General features: G+C 38.1%; 1 protein-coding gene across 1 annotated transcript in view; it reads left to right on the top strand.

Annotated features, from left to right (window-relative positions):
* EYA3 (EYA transcriptional coactivator and phosphatase 3) overlaps nt 1–19,721 on the top strand; it is a 97,140-nt gene that overhangs the window by 32,457 nt on the left and 44,962 nt on the right. Inside the window, exon 5 of the mRNA XM_007935815.2 lies at nt 12,287–12,372. Coding sequence (XP_007934006.1) covers nt 12,287–12,372 — 86 coding nt within the window. The remainder of the gene's footprint in view (nt 1–12,286; nt 12,373–19,721) is intronic.

The following is a 19,721-nucleotide window of genomic DNA, read 5'->3' as shown; positions in this document are numbered from 1 at the left end:
GGATCAGTGGGTTGCCTTGGGAAATTAGAAAATTTTCTCAAAAGTCAAATTTCATTTCTGGCTTAATTAGCTCTGAATTCAACAAATGATGTACTCCAAATCAAAGCCTTTTCTTTGGTTTGTAAATTAGTGGCCCCTGTGAAAATCATGAAAATCCTTTGAACAGTAGATCTGTCTTTATATCAGTCTGTTCCAGAGAGTCTCTGACTGTGTGGTCTTGTCTTTGGTGATTTTCTTCAATTGAGATTATTTGAATGATTAAATAATATTCAGATGGCAAAACTAATTGCAGAAATTTCAAAACTTAACTCAATCTTGAATTTGAATGAGTCTTTGGTCTTGAATAGTATTGGTAACACATAATAGGTTTTCTTTGACTGGGAGATTTGTTTTTTATTAATAGACTTTACTTTTTAGAATAGTTTTAGATTTACAGAAAATTTCAGCATATATTTACATTTTCCCCTATTAACACTTTCATTGTATTGTATGATTAATGAGCCAATCACCAGAGCTCCTTAATGAGCCAGTACAAAAAAACTCATTGCCGTTGAGGCAGATCCAACTCATAGCAACCCCTCCTTGGGTTTCTGAGGCAGTATCACTATGGAAGTAGATTGCCCAATCTTCCGTCCAAGGAGTGGTTCGTGGGTTTGAACTGCCAGCCTTCTGGTTAGCAGTCAAATGCTTTAGGCATGGTACATTATTATTAACAAAGGAATCAGTGATGGTTTACTGGTAGAATTCTCACCTTTCATGGAGGAGATGTGAATTTGATTCTTGGTTGATGCACCTCAAATGAAGCCACTACCCATCTGTCAGTGGAGGCTTACATATTGCTATGATGCTGAACAGACTTCAGTGGAGCTTCCAAACTAAGACAGACTAGGAAGAAAGGCTTTAACATTCTACTTCCAAAAAATTGTAGTTGTTGATGCCATCGAGTCAGCTCCGACTCTTAGTGACCCTGTATACAATGTATTGCCTGGTCCTGAGCCATCCTCAACAGTGCTTGCTATGCTTGAGCCCATCATTGCTGCTGTAGTGTTAATCCATCTTATTGAGGGTCTTCCCTTTTTTCACTGACTAAGCATGATATCCCTGTCCAGGAGTTGGTCCCTCTGACAACATGACCAAAGTATGAGAGACAAATTCTGGCCATTCTTGATTCTTAGAAACATTCTGGCTGCACTTCTTCTAGGACAGATTTGTTCATTCTTCTTGCAGCTGTGGTATTTTCATCATTCTTTACCAACACCAGAATCCAAAGGCATAAACTCTTCTTCAGTCTTCCTTATACATTGTCCAGCTTTCACATGTATATGAGGCAATTGAAAATACCATGGCTTGGGTTAGGCGCACCTTAGTCTTTCTTTCAAGTGGTTTCTTTGCTCCTTAATGCATTAAAGAGGTCTTTGCAGCAGATTTGCACAGTGTAGTATGACGTCTGATTTCCTCACTGGTGCTTTCATGAGTGTTGATTGTGGATCAAAGTAAAATGAAATCCCTGACAACTTCAATCATTTCTCCATTTATCATGATGCTTATTGATCCAGTTGTGAGGATTTTTGCTTTCTTTATGTTGAGGCGTAATCCATACTAAAGACTGCAGTCTTTGATTTTCATCAGTAAGTGTTTAGAGTCTTCTTCATTCTCAGCAAACAGTGTTGTATCATCTGCATATTGCACGTTGTTAATGAGTCTTCACCTAATCCTGATGTCACGTTCTTCTTCATATAGTCCATGGTCTTGGATTATTTGCTCAGCATACAGTTTGAATAAGTATGGTGAAAGGATACAACCCTGATGCACACCCTTCCTTATTTTAAACCGTGCAGTATCCCCTTGCTCTGTTCGAAGTACAGCCTCTTGGTCTATGTACAGGTTCTTCATGAGCACAATTAAATGTTCTAGAATTCCTCATTCTTCACAATATTATGCATAATTTGTTATGATCCACATAGTCAAATACCTTTGCATAGTCAATAAATCACAGGTAAATATCTTCCTGGTATTCTCTACTTACAGCCAGGATCCATCCGATATCAGTAGTGATATCCCTTGTTCCATGTCCTCTTCTGAATCTAGCTTGCATTTCTGGCAGTTCCCTGTCAATATACTGCTGCAACCATTTTTGAATCATCTTCAGCAGAATTTTACTTGTATGTGATATTAATGCTATTGTTCAATAATTTCCACATTCTCTTGAATCACTTTTCTTTGGAATGGGCACAAACATCGATCTCTTCTAGTTGGTTTGCCAGGTAGAAGTCTTCCAAATTTCTTGGCATAAACCAGTAAGCACCAACAGCACTGCATCCTTTTTTTAAACATTTCAATGGGTATTCCATCAATTCCTGGAGCCTTCTTTTTCACCAGTTCCTTCAGTGCACCTTGGACTTCTTCCTTCAATACCATTGGTTCTTGATCATATGCTACCGCCTGACATAGCTGAACATTGACCAATTCTTTTTTGTATAGTGACTCTGTGTATTCCTTCTATCTTCGTTTGCCTGCATCATTCAGTATTTTGCCCATAGATTCCTTCAGTATTGCAGCTCAGTTGAATTTTTATTTCAGTTCTTTCAGCTTTTGAGAAATGTCGAACATTTCTTTTGGTTTTCTAACTCCAATTCTTTGAACATTTCATTATGTGATACTTTATCTTCTCAATCTGCCCTTTGAAATCTTTTGTTTGCCTTTATTTCATCATTTCTTCTATTTACTTTAGCTGCCCTCCATTCAAGAACAAGTTTCACATTCTTTCCTGATATCCATTTTGATCTTTTCTTTCTTTCCTGTCTTTTCAATGACCTTTTGTTTTCTCTGTGTATGATGTTCTTGATGTCATCCCACAAATTGTCTGGGCTTTGGTCATTGGTGTTCAGTACGTCAAATCTGTTCTTCAGGTGGTCTCTGAATTCAGGTAGGTTATAAGCGAAGTCATATTTTGGCTCTCATGGACTTGTTTTAATTTTTTTCAGCTTCAGTTTGAACTTGCATATGAGCAATTGATGGTCTGTTCCACAGTTGGCTCTTGGCCTTGTTTTAAATTAAGATGTTGAGCTACTCTGTCATCTCTTTCCATAGATGTAGTCAATTTGATTCCTGTGTTTTCCATCTGATGAGGTCCACATGTATAGTTGCCATTTATGTTGTTGAATAAAAGATATTAGCAATGAATAAGTCATTGATCTTGCAAAAATTCTGTCGTATGATCTCTAGCATCATTTCTGTTACCCAGGCCCTATTTTCCAACTACCAATGATTCTTCTTTGTTTCCAACTTTTATGTTCCAATCACCAGTAATAATTAGTCCATCTTGATTATATGTATAGTCAATTTCAGACTGCAGAACTTGGTTTAATCTTCAATTTCTTCATCTGTGGCTTTAACAGTTGGGTGTAAATTTGAGTAATAGTATTACCTAGTCTTCTTTGTGGTGTATGGATATTATTCTATCACTGACAACATTGTACTTCAGGATAGATTTTGAAATGTTCTTTTTGAGGGTGAATGTGATGTTATTCCTCTTCAATTTGTCCTTCCTGGCATAGCAGATCATATGAGTATCTGATTCAGAGTGGTCAGTACTAGTCCATGCTAGGATATCTATCTGTTCGTTTTGACAACTTCCAGTTTTCCTAGATTCATACTTTGTACATTCTGTATTCCAATTACTAATGGATTTTTGCAACTGTATCTTTCTGTTTTGATTGACACATCAGCAAATGAAGGTCCTGAAAGCTTTACTCCATCCATGTTGTTAAAATTAGTCAAAAAAAATTAGCTGATGAAAACCCTATGAATCACAGTGGTTCAGTCCATTGTCATGGGGTCACCATGAGTCGGGGGCCAACTTGATGGCAATTAACAACAACATTGTTAACAACATTATTAACAAAGTCCATAATTTATTCATATTTCCTTACTTTTTAGCTTATAGCTTTTTTCTATTCCAGAATCCCATCCAGGAGACCACATTACATTTACTTGTATTGTCTCTTTAAGCTCCTCTTGACTGTGCAGTTTGTTAGACTTACTTCTTCTTCTTCTTTTTTTTTTTTGCTAACCTAGACTGTTTTAAGGAGCTCTGGTGGTACATTGGGTAAGGCATTTGTCTACTAACCAGAAGTTCAGTTCAAACCTACCAGCTGCTCTGTGGGAGGAAGATGAAGCATTCTACTTCTGCAAAGATTTACAGCTTTGGAAACCCTGTGGGGGTCACTGTGAGTCAGAATTGACTCTTAATGGCATTGGGTTTGATTTTTGGTTTTATGGTAGTGTGTTGATTAAGGCATTCAGCTGGTAACCAAAAGGTTGGTGATTTGAACCCACCAGCCACTCAGCAGGAGAGAGATGAGGCATGCTGTTCCTGTAAAGATTTGCAGCCTTAGAAACCCTATGGGGCAGTTTGACTCTGTTCTGTAGGGTCACTATGAGTTGGAATTGATTCGATGGCAGCGAGTTTCATTGTTTGGTTTAGACAATTATGTGGAACTGGGGTCAGGTATATTGTAAGATGCCCCTGTAATGGATCTCATGTTCTTTTCATGATTTAGACTGGGATTATAGATTTTGGGGAGGTGGATCACAGAGTTAAAGTGTCTTCCATCACATTATATAGGTAGTATATTTTATCAGCATGATTTATGACCTTTGATATTGACCTTGATCACCTGGCTAAAGTAGCATTTGTCAGTTTTCTTCACTGGATAGTTACTCTTCCTTTCTCCCTCTCCATGCTCTCTGGATGGAAGTCAGAATGTAAAGCCTACACTTAAGGATATACTCCTAATTCTTCAGGGTAGACCCAAACCCATTGCTGTCGAGTCAGTTCTGAGTCATAACACTATAAGACATAGTAGAACGGCTCCATAGGGTTTCCAAGGCTGTAATCTTTATGGAAGCATATTGCCACATCTTTCTCCGATGGGACAGCTGGTGGGCTCGAACCACCAACCTTTCGTTTAGCAGCCAAGGACTTAACCACTGCACCACTGAGGCTCCTTGCCTTTAGAGAAGAGTATCTAAATGATTCATTTTTAATTCTTCTACACAAGAGATTTATCTCATGTATATCAGTATGGACTCATTTATTTTATACTTTTGGTTTTAATCCAAAGTATTGTATTTATTTATTTGCTCAAATTGATCCAGGTTCGACCATTGGGATCTCTTTCAGTTGGCTCGTATATCTCTTTTGACATACCCCACCCCCATCAATGTAGAGTTTTGTTTTGAATACTTCCTTTCTGGCACAATAAGATGTTTCAGGCTCATTTTATGTATTTCCTGTCCCAGCCCTATAAGCATCCATTTCTCCAAGGTGCTCTGACTCCTTTTATTGGAGAATAGTGTTAGAAAACCAAGATCTGGTTTCATTGCTACTGGGGTATCATTTTGTTTATGCCCTCTCCGCTGTCAGAGCAAAGAAATACATGTGTGTATATTAGCCTAGTATATATACACATATCTGTGAATATTTCTAAGGAGCCTTGGCAATGCAGTAGTTAAGGTGCTTGGCTGCTAACCAAAAGTGGTTTGAATGCACCAGCCACTCCATGGGAGAAAGGTGTGACAGATAGTCTGCTTCATGAAAATTTACAGCCTTGACAATGGAATGGTTTTGCTCTGTCCTGTAGGGCCACTGTAAGTCAGAATCAAGTCAACAGTAGTGGGTTTGGTTTTTTTGGTTTATGGCTATTTCTGTATATAATTGTCTGTATCTGTATTAAGTTAAATAAGTTCTTACTGATGTTCCCAGCTCTAATTCATCACCATATGGAGCGTTCCATCCCCCTCCCCTTACTGATTTGTAAATTTCTACTCTATTATAGTAGAACTTTTGACTGTTGTTGTTGTTTTTATGTGCCTCTGAGTCAGCCCGGACTCATAGCGACCCCTCCTTGGGTTTCCAAGGCAGTATCACTACAGAAGTAGGATTGCCCAACCTTCCTTCCGAGGGGTGGCTGGTGGGTTTGAACCGCTAGCCTTCTGGTTAGCAGTCAAGTGCCTTAGGCACTATGCTACCAGAGCTCCTTCTGAACTTTTGAGTAGGAGATTTAAATAGGATTATTTGACAGCCTCATTTACTCCTTAGATTTTACTAAGCTCCTCAAGAGGAGGTTTCTTTGTGCATTGGTATAATCCAAGTACATAGAACAGTACTTGGCACATAGTAGACCTTCAATAAATATTTGATAAATGAGGTAATGAATAAATGACCCACTTAGGCAATCAGTTTTAACCAAAATATGCACAGTTTCTATTGTATCTCAAATGAGTTTTTGTCTGCTATATTGGCCACATACTAAGAGTAAGTTTTGGGAACCTACCCAGCAATGACCATCTGGTTAGTTCCTGATATAGTAGAAAATAATGATTTTGCCCTTCACAACTTGTACATGAATTAAGCATCACATACTGTATTCCAGGCACTCCACTAGATGCTGGAGATGATAACGGCAATATTCAGCCATCATGGTAGTTATATGGGAGACAGAAAATAAGAAAGTAAAACACATTTTGAAAAGTACTCTGAGAGAAACCAATAGATTTTTGTGATTGGGAATACAGGAAAGGACTTGTTTTTTAGTTAAGAATGTAGTTTTTTTCTTTTTAAAATTATGCGTTGGATGAAAGTTTACAGAGCAAATTAGTTTTCCATTCAACAATTCATGCATATTTTATTTTGTGACTTTCATTGCAATCCCCATAATGTAATATCACTCTTCCCACTTCTTCCCTGTGTTTACCATTTCCCTTCATCCTTCTTTCTTATCTCTTCCTGTCTTCTTAGCTTTATGCCTGGACATACACTACCCTTTTGATCTTGTATGGTTCATTGTTCTAATGACTCTGTGCCTTCATGGTATTACTATTCATCTTGTAGGTTTGTCTATCATTTGACTGAAAGTTGAGCCACAGGATGAGTTCAGTTCCCAGCTTGAAGTGTGTCTAAGGCACATGGTCTCGAGGGTTCTACCATTCTCTATCAGATCAGCGAGACTGATCATTTTTATTATTATTTTGAGTTTTGTTCTACATTTTTCTCCTATTCTATATGGGACCTCCCATTGTGATCCCTTTCAGAGTGGTCAACAGTGGTAGGCAGGTACCATCTAATTTTTCTGGTTTCAGGGTCATGGAGGCCGGAGTTCACTTGGTCCATTAGTCCTTTAGACTTGTTTAAGAAGACTTTTAATAGAGGGGTCAAAGAGGACCTCTCTGAGGAGGTAGGAACTGCTGAGAAGGGACTATCCATGCTGGGAACACAGGAGAGTGGGGCAGCTATGCAATCCAGGCAGAAAGAACAACATGGCAATAGTTCTCAGGTAAGAAAGAGCTTGTCTTAGTTTGAGTAACTCAAAGAAGGTAAGGATGATGGAGTGGCATGATATAAAATGAGAGAGGTAGGGAGAAGTGAAATCTTATATGTACAAACTTTTATGTGCTGTTAACCCTTGAGTTAACCCTCCAGATTAGGAACAGTGTCACTTAATTCAACTGTGTCTGTCACCATTCTGTAACAATGATCTTCTGGCCAAACTGTTTCTATACATATAGAACTATAGTCAGTGAACCTTCAATGAGTCATGGTTGTCAGAAGCTTCATCTTTCACTTATTTGACAACAGGATTTGACGGCATTGTTAAGGCAAGAACAGGAACTGTCCAAAAACAGTTGGCTGTGATGTTGGCATTTGGAGAGCTGACAGCTATTAGATACATTACTATAGAGCTATACTTTGCGTTCTGTATCATTCTACAAAATTTTACTTTTTATTGTATATTTCATTATTAACTATTTTTTGAACTGGTAGTTGAACATTAATTATATGCAAGGACCTCTAGTGGCAGAGTGGTTAAGGGCTCTTCTGCTAACCAAAAATTCAGCACTTTGATTCCACCAGTCACTCCACAGGAGAAAGATGTGGCAGTCTGCTTCTATAGAGATTTCAGCCTTGGAAACTGTATATGGCAGTTCTCCTCTGTCCTATAGGGTTGTATCAGAGTTGGCTCAGTGGCAGTAGGTTTGTGGTTTTTTTTTAAATAACATGCAGAATGATCAGTATGTTTTTATGAGGTACCTGGCTCTTTTGGGTCAGGGGGTTTAAGTACACACAGCAACAATTTCTGCATGTACAGTTACATGACATTGATTACATTCTTCATGTTGTGTCACCACTCTCTCGCTATCTCTACCCATGTTGTTTCACCATCGTTGACCTAATTTTTCTGCTCCCTAAGTTTCTCATCTGTGCTTTAGAGGTGGTGGTGTTTATATCTATGTGAATAGATAGTTATTTAATAGAGCACAGAGCTCAAAGTGAATGCTTTTCCCTAATTTACCTAAACTATTGTTTAGTTTAACTATGACTTCAGACAATAGACTTAGTACAACGTTTAAAGATTTTCTTAGGGCAATAGATTTGGAGGTTCTTCTAGATTCAGTAGATCCAGTAAGTCTGGATTCCATACAAAGTTGAATTTTGTTTTACATCCCCCTCCTCTTCCCTTTGATCAGGATTCACTTGTTGAGTCCTTAATCAAAACAGTCAGTAATGTTAGCCAGGTACCTAGTTTATTAATCATAGGTGGTTGTAGGATAGGGCATGCAGTGGATGTATACATTTTTAGGGGAGCTTGGGTTTGGTAATGGTCGCTGTTGCTGTTGCTAGCTGCCATTGAGTCAGTTGCTTCTCATAGCAATCCCCATGTACAACACTGCTCAGTCCTGTGCCATCCTCATGGTAGTTGCTGTGTTTGAGCCCATTGTTGCAGCTACTGTGTCAATCCATCTCACTGAGGGTCGTCTTCTTTCTGGCAGACCAGTACTTTGCCAACTATGATGTCCTCCTGTAGCGATGGTCCTTGCTGATAACATGTTCAAACTATATGAGATGAAGTTTCACCATCCTCACTTCTAAGAAACATTCTGGATGTACTTCTTCCAAGACAGCTTTGTTCATTCTTCTGGTAGTCCATGATAAATTTAATATTCTTTGCCAAAACTGTAATTCAAAGGGATAAATTCTTCTTCAGTCTTTGTTATTCATTATCCAGCTTTTCTATGCACATGAGGTGATTCAAAATACCATGGTTTGGGTCAGGCACACCTTAGTCTTCAAGGTGATATTTTTGCTTTTTAACACTGTAAAGAGATCTTTGTAGACAGTTGGCCCAATTCAGTACATCATTTGGTTTCTTGGCTGCTGCTTCCCTGGGCATTGATTGTGGATACAAATAAATTAAATCCTTGACAACTTCAATCTTTTTTCCATTTATCACGATTTTGCTGAGCATATAGAATAAATAAATGATATACATTAGAAATGATTTGATTGAGTTGGAGAAAGATATGTTATTGAGCTCTCTAAACTTCCTCCTAAGTAAGCAGGCCAAGATTCCCTGCAATAAAAGCAACTATTGGTGAGAGAAAAAGGAGCTCTGATGGTGTAGTGGATAAGGCATTGGGCTGCTAACAAGAAGGTCAGCTGTTCAAATCCACCAGCTGCTCCATGGAAGGAAGATGGAGCCATCTACTTCCGTAAAGATTTATAGCCTCAGAAACCTAACGGGGGTTGCTGTGAGTTGTAACTGACTCGATGGCAGTGAGTTTGGTTTTTGTTGGTGAGAGAAAGAAACTCTGATAGCACAGTGCCTAAGGCATTTGACTGCTAACCAAAAAGCTGGCGGTTCAAACGCATCAGCTGTTCCGTGGAAAGAAGATGGGGCGATCTTCTTCCGTAACATTTTACCACCTTGGAAATCCAGTAGAAGTTTAATGGGGATTGCATTGAATTTATAGATTGCTGTGAGTCGTACTGACAGCTTAACTATATTAAGTCTTCCAATCCATGAACACAGAATGTCCTTCTATTACTTTAGGTCTTTTAAAATTTCTTTTAAGTAATGTTTTGTAGTTTCCTGTGTATAGTTCTTTCACTTTCCTGGTTAAGTTTATTTCTAGGTACTTTATTCTTTTAAGGAGCTCTGGTCGTATAGTGGTTAAGGCATTTGGCTGCTAACCATAAGGTTAGTGGTTCAAACCTACCAGCTGCTCCAGGGAAGAATGATAAGGCGGTCTGCTTCTGTAAAGATTTAAAGCCTTGGAAACCCAATGGGGGTTGCTACGTGTAGGAATCAACTCGATGGTAGTGAGTTTGATTTGGTTTATTCTTTCAGATGCTATTGTAAATGGAAATGTTTCTTTAATTTCCTTTTCTGCTTGCTCATTGCTAATATATAGAAACCCAACTGATTTTTGTGTGTTGACCTTTCTGCTACTTTGCTGAATTTTTAAATCATTTCCCATCGCTTTCCTGTGAATTCTTCAAGGTTTTCTATATAGAATCATGTCATCTGTGAAAAAGGATAGTTTTATTTGCTACATTGCAATTTGGATGCCTTTTTATCCTAGCCCCTGATTGCTCTGGGCCTTTCCTGTTCTTAACGGAAATTTTCCTGTTAACTTTCCCCTAGAGGACTTTGTTGTTAGTGGGGTAGGAAATCAGCCGAGTTTTAGTAGTTAATAGTCTCAAGCTAGATTCTGGTAAGGAGCTCTGGTGGAGTAGTGGATAAGGCATTTGTTTGCTAACCCAAAGGTCAGTGTTTCAAACCCATTGGCTGCTCTGTGGAAGGAAGATGGGGCAGTCTACTTGGGTAAAGATTTACAGCCTTGGAAACCCAATGAGGGTCGCGATGAGTCAGAATCGACTTGATGGCTGTGGGTTTGGATTCTGATGGTGAACCCTTATGGTGTATGTGACTATAGTAGGATCCATGTCTAAGTATGCGTATGATAAGTGAGGGAGAGGAGTTCAAGACAGTACTTCAGATCTTAGATACACTGCCCACCTGAAGAAAAGTCACTTTGGCAAATACCAGTCACTGAGGCTTTATTGTTTTGTTGTGTTTTTCCCCTTCATTGTTCCATAAAGTCCTAGTGGAGTCTGATAGAAGGGCACGAACAACTTATTTATTACTTGTTCTGGTTAGCTAGTGCCGCTCTGAAAAGAATATACCACAAATGGAATGACTTTAACAAACAGGAGTTTATTTTCTTACAGTTTGGAGACTTTAAGTCTGAGTTCAAAATACCAGGCTCTAGGGGCTGGGTGAAAGCCCCTTAACCTTGGGCTTTAGCTCTGCCTCTTGCTCCTGGCCCACTGAAGCTAGAGGCTTTTCTTCACTCAGGCAGCTGCTGGCTGTTGAGGCTAACAAGCCCAAGGTTGACAAATAAAATGGCACAGTCCTGATGTTACCAAACCACGCGGCAGACCATTAATTCAAGTCTGTTGTAAGGTCAGCAGAGCATGGCAGACTATTGAACAAACAACACAACTACATGCAGGTCCAGGGGTGCCATAAGCTAGAGACTGTTCCCAAAGCTGCTGCCTATATACGGGAAGTAGACCACATCCCTAAAGCAGCTACTCAGCTGCTTGTGGTAGCTCCCACCATGGAGTTGATTACCAGTCTCATCATGGGCAATAACTACCACCAGCTACCCAGCCACTCAACCAGGCCCAACCAAGTTGACATACAACTTTAACTACCATACTACTTTACTATCTTGTCTTAAGATAGGCAGTCCAAGGAGCTTAAAAGTACATTTTTGGCTGGCCAGAATAGTATTTAATATTTTCTGTCTTTGTCCAAGAAAAGATAAGATAAATCTCTAAATGCTAGATCATCAGAGTTGTTGATCCACATTAATAATCCACTAATTCAAATAAAGCCTAAGAAACAATTCTAAGCACTTTAAAATTTAGAGGACCAGGTCCATTTCCTCAGAGTAAGTAAGTTGCATCCAGAAAGGCATAATATGGGGCTAGTGACACTCGACGGCACATAACAACAACAACAACAACAGTGACAATAAACAATATCACAGTGTAGGATTTACAAGTGGACTTTCCAGAGCTTTTGTTGTTTCTGCTGATGATTGTCAGTAGGTCGTATTGCAGGTGAGTTATTCAACTGATAGGAAATGGACTATAGCTTCTGATTTCATTGATATCTGTAGTATGAACCAATGCCTTGTGTATGTATCTTTTTTGGACTTTATAAGAGTGGAAGATACAGTTGAAACAAATATTTGAAGTGTTTCTCATCAAGTCTCAATGAATGGCATGCAAAACAAAACTTGTATTTATGTTCTTTGTTAATGTCCTTTATCTCCTTTTAGAAATATTCTTTAAAGACACAATGTATTCTAAATGTCTTCTAGCCTTTTAAAACATGGCAACTAATATCTTTTAACATTCTCAATCCTATAGCTTCAAGCACAAATGCCAGCCTAATATCCACTTCATCTACAATTGCCAATATTCCAGCAGCAGCAGTTGCTAGCATTTCAAACCAGGTACAGTGATAATTTTGTTAATCCTGTTTGATAGGGATCATCTAACTTGTTCTTCTTCCATCCTTTCTATGTCAATTTGCCCATGTAAGAAACAATCAGAAGACTTTTTCCTGGAGGCCCTTAGAACTAGGAACGGCCCTTAGAACTAGGAACCTGGATAGATTCTCAGGCTGTTATCCAGACCTCTCTATGCTATGATTTTAGCTCTTCTTTATGTACAGTATTATGCAAATGACACACGTATTAGCATTAGCAGAACCAATCTCCTCCAGTGTTGATTTCCTATGCATGCGTGTTATATGCGAAAAGTATGATATTATGGTACTGTGCTTACCTCCACCTCCTACTCCACTCTCAATATAATGTAAGTTCCATGAGAGTAGAGATTTTTTTTCTATTTTTTCCCTTATATATCCTCAGTTTGTAAATTTGTATAATAGTGGTATTAACTAGTCTTCCTTATAGGTGTATAGAGATTATCCTATCAATGATAGCATTGTACTTCAGGGTAGATCTTGAAAGTTGTTTTTGCTCATTATTGTGGCAGCATTCCTCATAAATTTGTCATTCCAGGCATAGTAAAACCATATCATTGTCTGATTGAACTATTGCCTTGGTGATAGAAATGACACCAGAGATCACATGATAGAATTTTGCAAGACTACCAACTTATTCATTGCAAATATCTTTCTTCGACAATCTAAATGGCGGCTATACACATGGACCTTGCCAGATGGAATGCACAGGAATCAAATCGACTACATCTATGGAAACAGATGGTGAAGGAAGCTCGGTGTCATTCATCAGTCTAAACAAAGCCAGGAGCTAACTGGAACAGACCATCAATTGCTCATATGCCAGTTCAAGTTGAAGCTGAAGAAAATTAAAACAAATAAGAGCCAAAATACAACTTTGATTATATCCCACCTGAATTTTATGACCCATTTGAGAACAGATTTGACGCATTACACACCAGTAACCAAAGACCAGGCGATTTGGGGGATGACATCAAGAACATCATCCGTGAAGAAAGCAAAAGGTCACTAAAAAGACAAGAAAGGAAGAAAAGGCAGAAATGGATGTCAGAAGAGGCTATGAAACTTGCTCTTGAACTTACAGTATAGCTAAAGTGAACAGAAGAAATGATGATAAAAGAGCTGAATAGAAGATTTCAAAGGGCAGCTTGAGAAGACAAAGTATTTTAATGAAATGTATAAAGACCTAGAATTAGAAAACCTATGTATGGAATTAGAAAACCATTAGGGAAGAAGATGCTCCGCATTTTTGAAGCTGAAAGAACTGAAGAAGAAATTCAAGCATCGAGTTACACTACTGAAGGAAAAATACTGAAAAGTTCAGGAAACATGAAAAGTAGATGGAAGGAATATAGAGAATCACTGTACCAAAAAAAATTGGTCTATGTTCAACCATTTTGGGAGATACCATATGATCAAGAACCAATGATACCAAAGAAGAAGTCCAAGCTGCACTGAAGGAATTGGTGAAAAACAAGACTCCAGGAATTGACAGAATACACAATGAGATATTTCAACAAACAGATGCAGCACTGGAGGCACTTATTTGTTTTTGTTGTTGTTGTTGTTGTTCTGTGCCGTCGAGTCAGACCGAAGAAATTTGGAAGACAGCTACCTGGCCAACTGACTGGGAGAGATTGGTATTTGTGCTCATTCCAAAGAAAGGTGATCCAACAGAATGTGGGCATTATCGAACAATATCATTAATATCACACACAAGTAAAATTTTGCTAAAGGTAATTCAAAAATAGTTGGAGCAGTATAGCAGTATAGTTGACAGAGAACTTCCAGAAATGCAAGCTGGATTCAGAAGAGAACATGGAACAAGGGATATCATTGCTGATGTCAGATGGATCTTAGCTGAAAGCAGAGAACACCAGAAAGGTGTTTACCTGTGATTTACTGACTACGTGAAGGCATTTGACTATGTGGATCATAACAAATTATGGACAACATTGTGAATAATGGCAATTCCAGAACACATAACTGCTCTCGAGGAACCTGTTCGTAGACCTAGAGGCTGTCATTCAAACAGAACAAGGGGATACTGCATAGTTTAAAATCAGGAAGAATGTGTATCAGGATTGTATCTTTTCACAATTCTGCTCAATCTGTATGCTAAGCAAATAATTGAGAAAGCTGGACTATATGAAAAAGAACATGACACCAGAACTAGAGGAAGACTCATTAACAACCTGTGATATTCAGATGACACAACCTTGCTGGCTGAAAGTGAGGATGGCTTGAACTACTTACTGATGAAAATCAGAGATTCCACTCTTCAGTATGGATTACACCTCAACATAAAGAAAACAAAAATCTTCACAACTGGACCAGTAAGCAGCATCACGATAAATGGATTCTCAATTGAAGTTGTTAGGGATTTCATTTTACTTGGAACCACAATCAACACTCATAGAAACAGCAGTCGAGAAATTATATGTTGTATTGCACTGGGCAAAATTGTTTCAAAGGACCTGTTTGAAGGGTTAAGGACAAAGATATCACTTAGAAGACTAAGGTGTACCTAACCCAAGTCATAGTATTTTCAGTTGCCTCATGTGCATGTGAAAGCTGGACAATGTATATAATATGGAAGACTTAAGAACAGTTGATGTCTTTGAATTGTGGTGTTGGCAAAGAACACTGAAAATACTATATACTGCCAGAAGAATGAACAAATCTGTCCTGGAAGAAAGGCAGCCAGAATACTCCTTGGAACTATGGAGAGAAAGTGGGAGGGGAGCTGTTGCATTGTGATGAATTGTAGTCAGTGTCATGAGACAAAGTGGAAGTGAACTGCTGTATGTATGGACAGTGAATTTGCTCTGTAAACTTTCACCCATATCACAATTTAAAAGAAAAAAAAAATACTCCTTGGAAGTGAGAATGGCCAAACTTCTTCATCTCACCAACTTTGGTCATGTTGTCAGAATGGACCAGTCCTGAAGAAGGATATCATGCTTAGTGAAAAAGGGGAAGACTTCAGTGAGATGGACTGACACGGTGGCTGCAGTGATGGGCTGAAGCATAGCAACAATTGTGAGGATGGCACAGGATCGAGCAGTGTTTCCTTCTGTTATATATACGGTCACTGTGAATTGGAGCTGACTCAATGGCACCTAACAACAGCATCATATATCCCCAGACCCTAGGAGGTCTGCTGATATTTCTACATATGTATTTGTATGTGCTATAAAAATGCCCATGTATACAGTAGAGCTAACAGGGGTAAAGTTATAAAAACTTTTTAGCTATAATCAAATACTTGAGGGAATAAGTCGGTGGGCCTGTAGTGTCAACATCATAGTTATGGGGGACATCATGGTCAGTTGGCATAACGTAGTCCACAAAGACAATGTTATACATCCTACTTTGGTGAGTAGTAACTGGGGTCTTAAGAGCTTGTAAGTGGCCATCTAAGGTGTAACTATTGATCTCCTCTGGAGCAAAGAAGAGTGAAGAAAATCAAAAGACACGTGGAAACAATTAGTCCAAGAGATTAGTGAACTATGTGAATGTCAGCCTCCATGACCCTGAGACCAGAAGAACTACAGGATGACCAGCTACCACTACCAACCACTGTGAAAAGGATCACAATAAGAGACTGTAGATAGAATAGGAGAAATGGTAGAACCCCCCGTACTATAGCTATTAGTCACTCTTCAGGCCTGGAACTCTCACCCCAAAACCTCCCCGTGGTTCAACTTTCAGCCAAATAGTAGGCCTATAAGGTGAACAGTAGCAACAGGAGGTTATGCATTCCTTCGAACAGTCAACCATAAGAGATCAAAAGGGCAGTATTTGCCCAGGGATAAAGGACAGAAAGCAGGGATGGATAGGAAAGAAGGACAAAGAGAAATGGTAACCACAGGGAAGAAATGGGAAGAGTGCTATTACATTGTGGGGATTGCAATCAGTGTCATGAAACAAAATGTGTATGTACTATTGAATGGAAAACCAGTTTGCTCTGTAATCACCCAAATCACAATAAAAGATTAAAAAGAGTAAGAAAGATGTCTGATACACATGTTGAAATTAAAGGCACTTGATAAATATTTGTGAAATGAGAGAATATTACCACTACTTTTATTTTTTAAAACCTCCTATTCCTTTGTGAATTCTTTGTATTCTACTGTTGATTGCCATTCTAACTCTTTATGCTTTGAAGAAAATGAGTAACATCTTCACTGTTGTAGGATTTTTTGTTTTTGCTTTGTTTTTATTCTTTTTTGCTCTGCAATAATTAATGTGGTCAACCAGGCTCTCCATGGATCTCTGTTTTGTTTTTGCTTTTCTTTCTTGGCCACAGTTAATATTGTTTTTCTGGTCAGTGTTTTATGTTTGTCTCTTAATGCATTTTTTTATTCTTTTAGTCCACAAATATTTATTGACCACCTACTATGTATCTGTTACTCTTTCTATGATTGTATTTCTCACTTTCATAGCTCTTCTTTTTGATCCTGTTTTCTGACATTGATGGTCTCTGACCAACCAACTGGAAGAGATCCATATTTGTTCCCATACCAAAGAAAGGTGATCAAACAGAATACAGAAATTATCGAACAATATCATTAATATCACATGCAAGCAAAATTTTGCTGAAGATAATTCAAAAACATTTACAGTAGAATATTGACAGGAATATGCCAGAAATTCAAGCTGTATTCAGAAGAGGATGTGGAAAGAGGAATATCATTGCTGATATCAGATGGATTTTGGCTGAAAGCAGAGAATACCAGAAAGATACATACCTGTGTTTTGTTGACTATGCAAATGATAACATTGTGAAGAATAGGAAATCCAGAAAACTTAATTATGCTGATAGCAAACTTGTACATCGACGAAGAGCCAGTCATTCAAGCAGAATAAGGGAATACTATGTGGTTTAAAATCAGGAAAGGTGTGCATCTGGGTTGTATCCTTTTGCTCTACTTATTCAATCTGTATGCAGAGCAAATAATCCGAGAAGCTGGACTATATGAAGAAGAATAAGACTGTAGCATCTGGACTGGAGGAAGAATCATTAACAGTGTGCAATATGCAGATGACACACCCTTCCTTACTGAACGTGATGATGACTTGAAGCATTTACTATGGATTACACCTCAACATAAAGAAAACAGCAGTCCTCACAACTAGACCAATAAACAACATCATGATAAATGGGAAAAAAGTTGTCAAGGATTTCGTTTTATTTGGATCCACAGTCAACACTGATGGCAGCAGGATATTAGAAAACATACTGCACTGGGCAGATCTTCTGCAAAAGACCTCTTTAAAATAAATGTTAAAAAGCAAAGATGTTACTTTGAGGACTAAGGTGTACCTGACCCAAGCCATGATATTTTCAGTCCCTCATATGCATGTGAAAGCTGGACAATGAGTAAGGAAGACCAAAGAAGAATTGATGCATTTGAGTTATGGTGTTGGTGAAGAATGTTGAATGTGCCATGGACTGCCAGAAGAATGAACAGATATGGCTTGGAAGAAGTGTAGTCAGACTGTTCCTTAGAAGCAAAAGTATGGTGAGACTTTGTCTCACATACATCAGACATGTTATCAGGAGAGACCAGTCCCTGGAGAGGGACATCATATTTCATAAAGTAGAGAGTCAGCAATAAAGAGGAAGACCCTCAGTGAGATGATTGACACAGTGGCTGTAACACTGGGCTTGAATGCAGCAATAATTACAAGAATTGTGTATGACCAGGCATTATTTTGTTCTGTTGTACTATGTACTATGTTGTACTGTGTTTGCTAAGAATCAGATCCAACTTAATCACACCTAACAGTAAAAGTAACAGTTTTTCAACATGTTTAACAAAAGTCCTCAAGAATGCTTATCCACACTCATAGTGTCTACCAAATACCTCTAAAATGAAGATTCTAAGTCCTAACTTCATAAAACGTGTAGAATATTGACTGATTAATATACATATTTTCTTTTAATGTCCTCCTGTTTACCTAAATGTCCTCCTGTTTACCTAAATTCAGCATATCTACAACCAGCCTTTCATTCTACTTTTTATTGTCTCCTTGCCTCCAAAAGTAAAACCACTCTGTGACTTCTCAGTTTTTGTGAATGACATAATTTTTTCTTAATAAGCCTAGGCTTAAACTTGACCAGTCATTTTCCTTTTTTTTCTTCCCCAGATCTTTCTATAATATAGTCATTTCTTGAATTCTTCCCTTTTCATTTTTGGTATAATTTCCCAAGCTTTATTCCTTTAATCCTAAATTACCATGGTTAATTGTTGGTCTTATCTCCAGTTTTTCTCTGTGCCTGTCCTTTTTCTAAAACCTATCTGATTAATTTTCTCCAAATGTCACTCACCTGCTCTGACTCTTTTCAAATTTTAATTCATTGGTTTGAATTGAATAGCCCTATTTCCTTGCCCCCACACAAGCTATAACCATTGCCTAGAGTAAAAAATCTGATTCATATTCCTTAGCTAGTTATTCAGACCCACAGCAGTCCTCTGTTTCCATGAAACTCAGAACGGCAGGCTCCTTAAGAAAACATTTTGCCCTTTAATAAAACCTTTTGAAGGCCTATTAGTGTTTTTACCTCTTCTGCCTGTTTGGTTCAGAAAGCCCTTTAAACCACCTCAGTCCACAGTGATAGTTTCCCTTCCCTCTATGTCAGTTATTTTCTACATAATTTATTCTATTACATTATTGGGATTTTTTTTCTTTTATCCTGCTAAATTTTTAATTCCCTAGGAGCTCTGGTGGTATAATGCCTAAGGCATTTGACTACTAACCATGGGTGGTGGTTCAAACCCACCAGCCACTCCTCAGAAGTAAGATTGGGCAATCTACTTCTGTAATGATAATGCTTCAGAAACCCAAGGAGGGATCATTCTGAGTCAGATCTGGCAGTGAGTTTGGTTTTTTGGTTTTTTAGTTCAGCAGGTGTGATTTTTGTTTCTTCTTTAATGTTTTCTTGCCATGTACAAATACACATATACACTGTGAATTAGATAAGGCTTATGGTAGATGCTCAATGATTATTTATAGATAATTGTCTGATCAGTTAGCTTCTTCCTACTTATTACTAACATCTTTGTCAGTGGAATTTTTAAAAAAGTTTGCACTTGAACTCTGTCATACCCAATTTTTTTTAATACAGTTTCATTAAGGTATAATTGACATACAATAAACTCCACATACTTAAATCGTGCAGTTTGATAAGTTTGAAACCACCAGAAGTTTCCTCCCAATGTTGTAAAGAAATAGATTTTCATTTTTAAGGAAAACTTGATTGCTTAAAAAAGATAGTTTTTAAAGTGGAAAACTTTAGGGTATAAT

Source organism: Orycteropus afer, unplaced genomic scaffold (assembly GCF_000298275.1).
Source record: "Orycteropus afer afer isolate SDZICR_OR568_19922 unplaced genomic scaffold, OryAfe1.0 scaffold00031, whole genome shotgun sequence".
Taxonomy (NCBI): domain Eukaryota; kingdom Metazoa; phylum Chordata; class Mammalia; order Tubulidentata; family Orycteropodidae; genus Orycteropus; species Orycteropus afer.
Note: the sequence above shows the minus strand (reverse complement) of the source record. Positions and strands in the feature narration are given on the sequence as shown.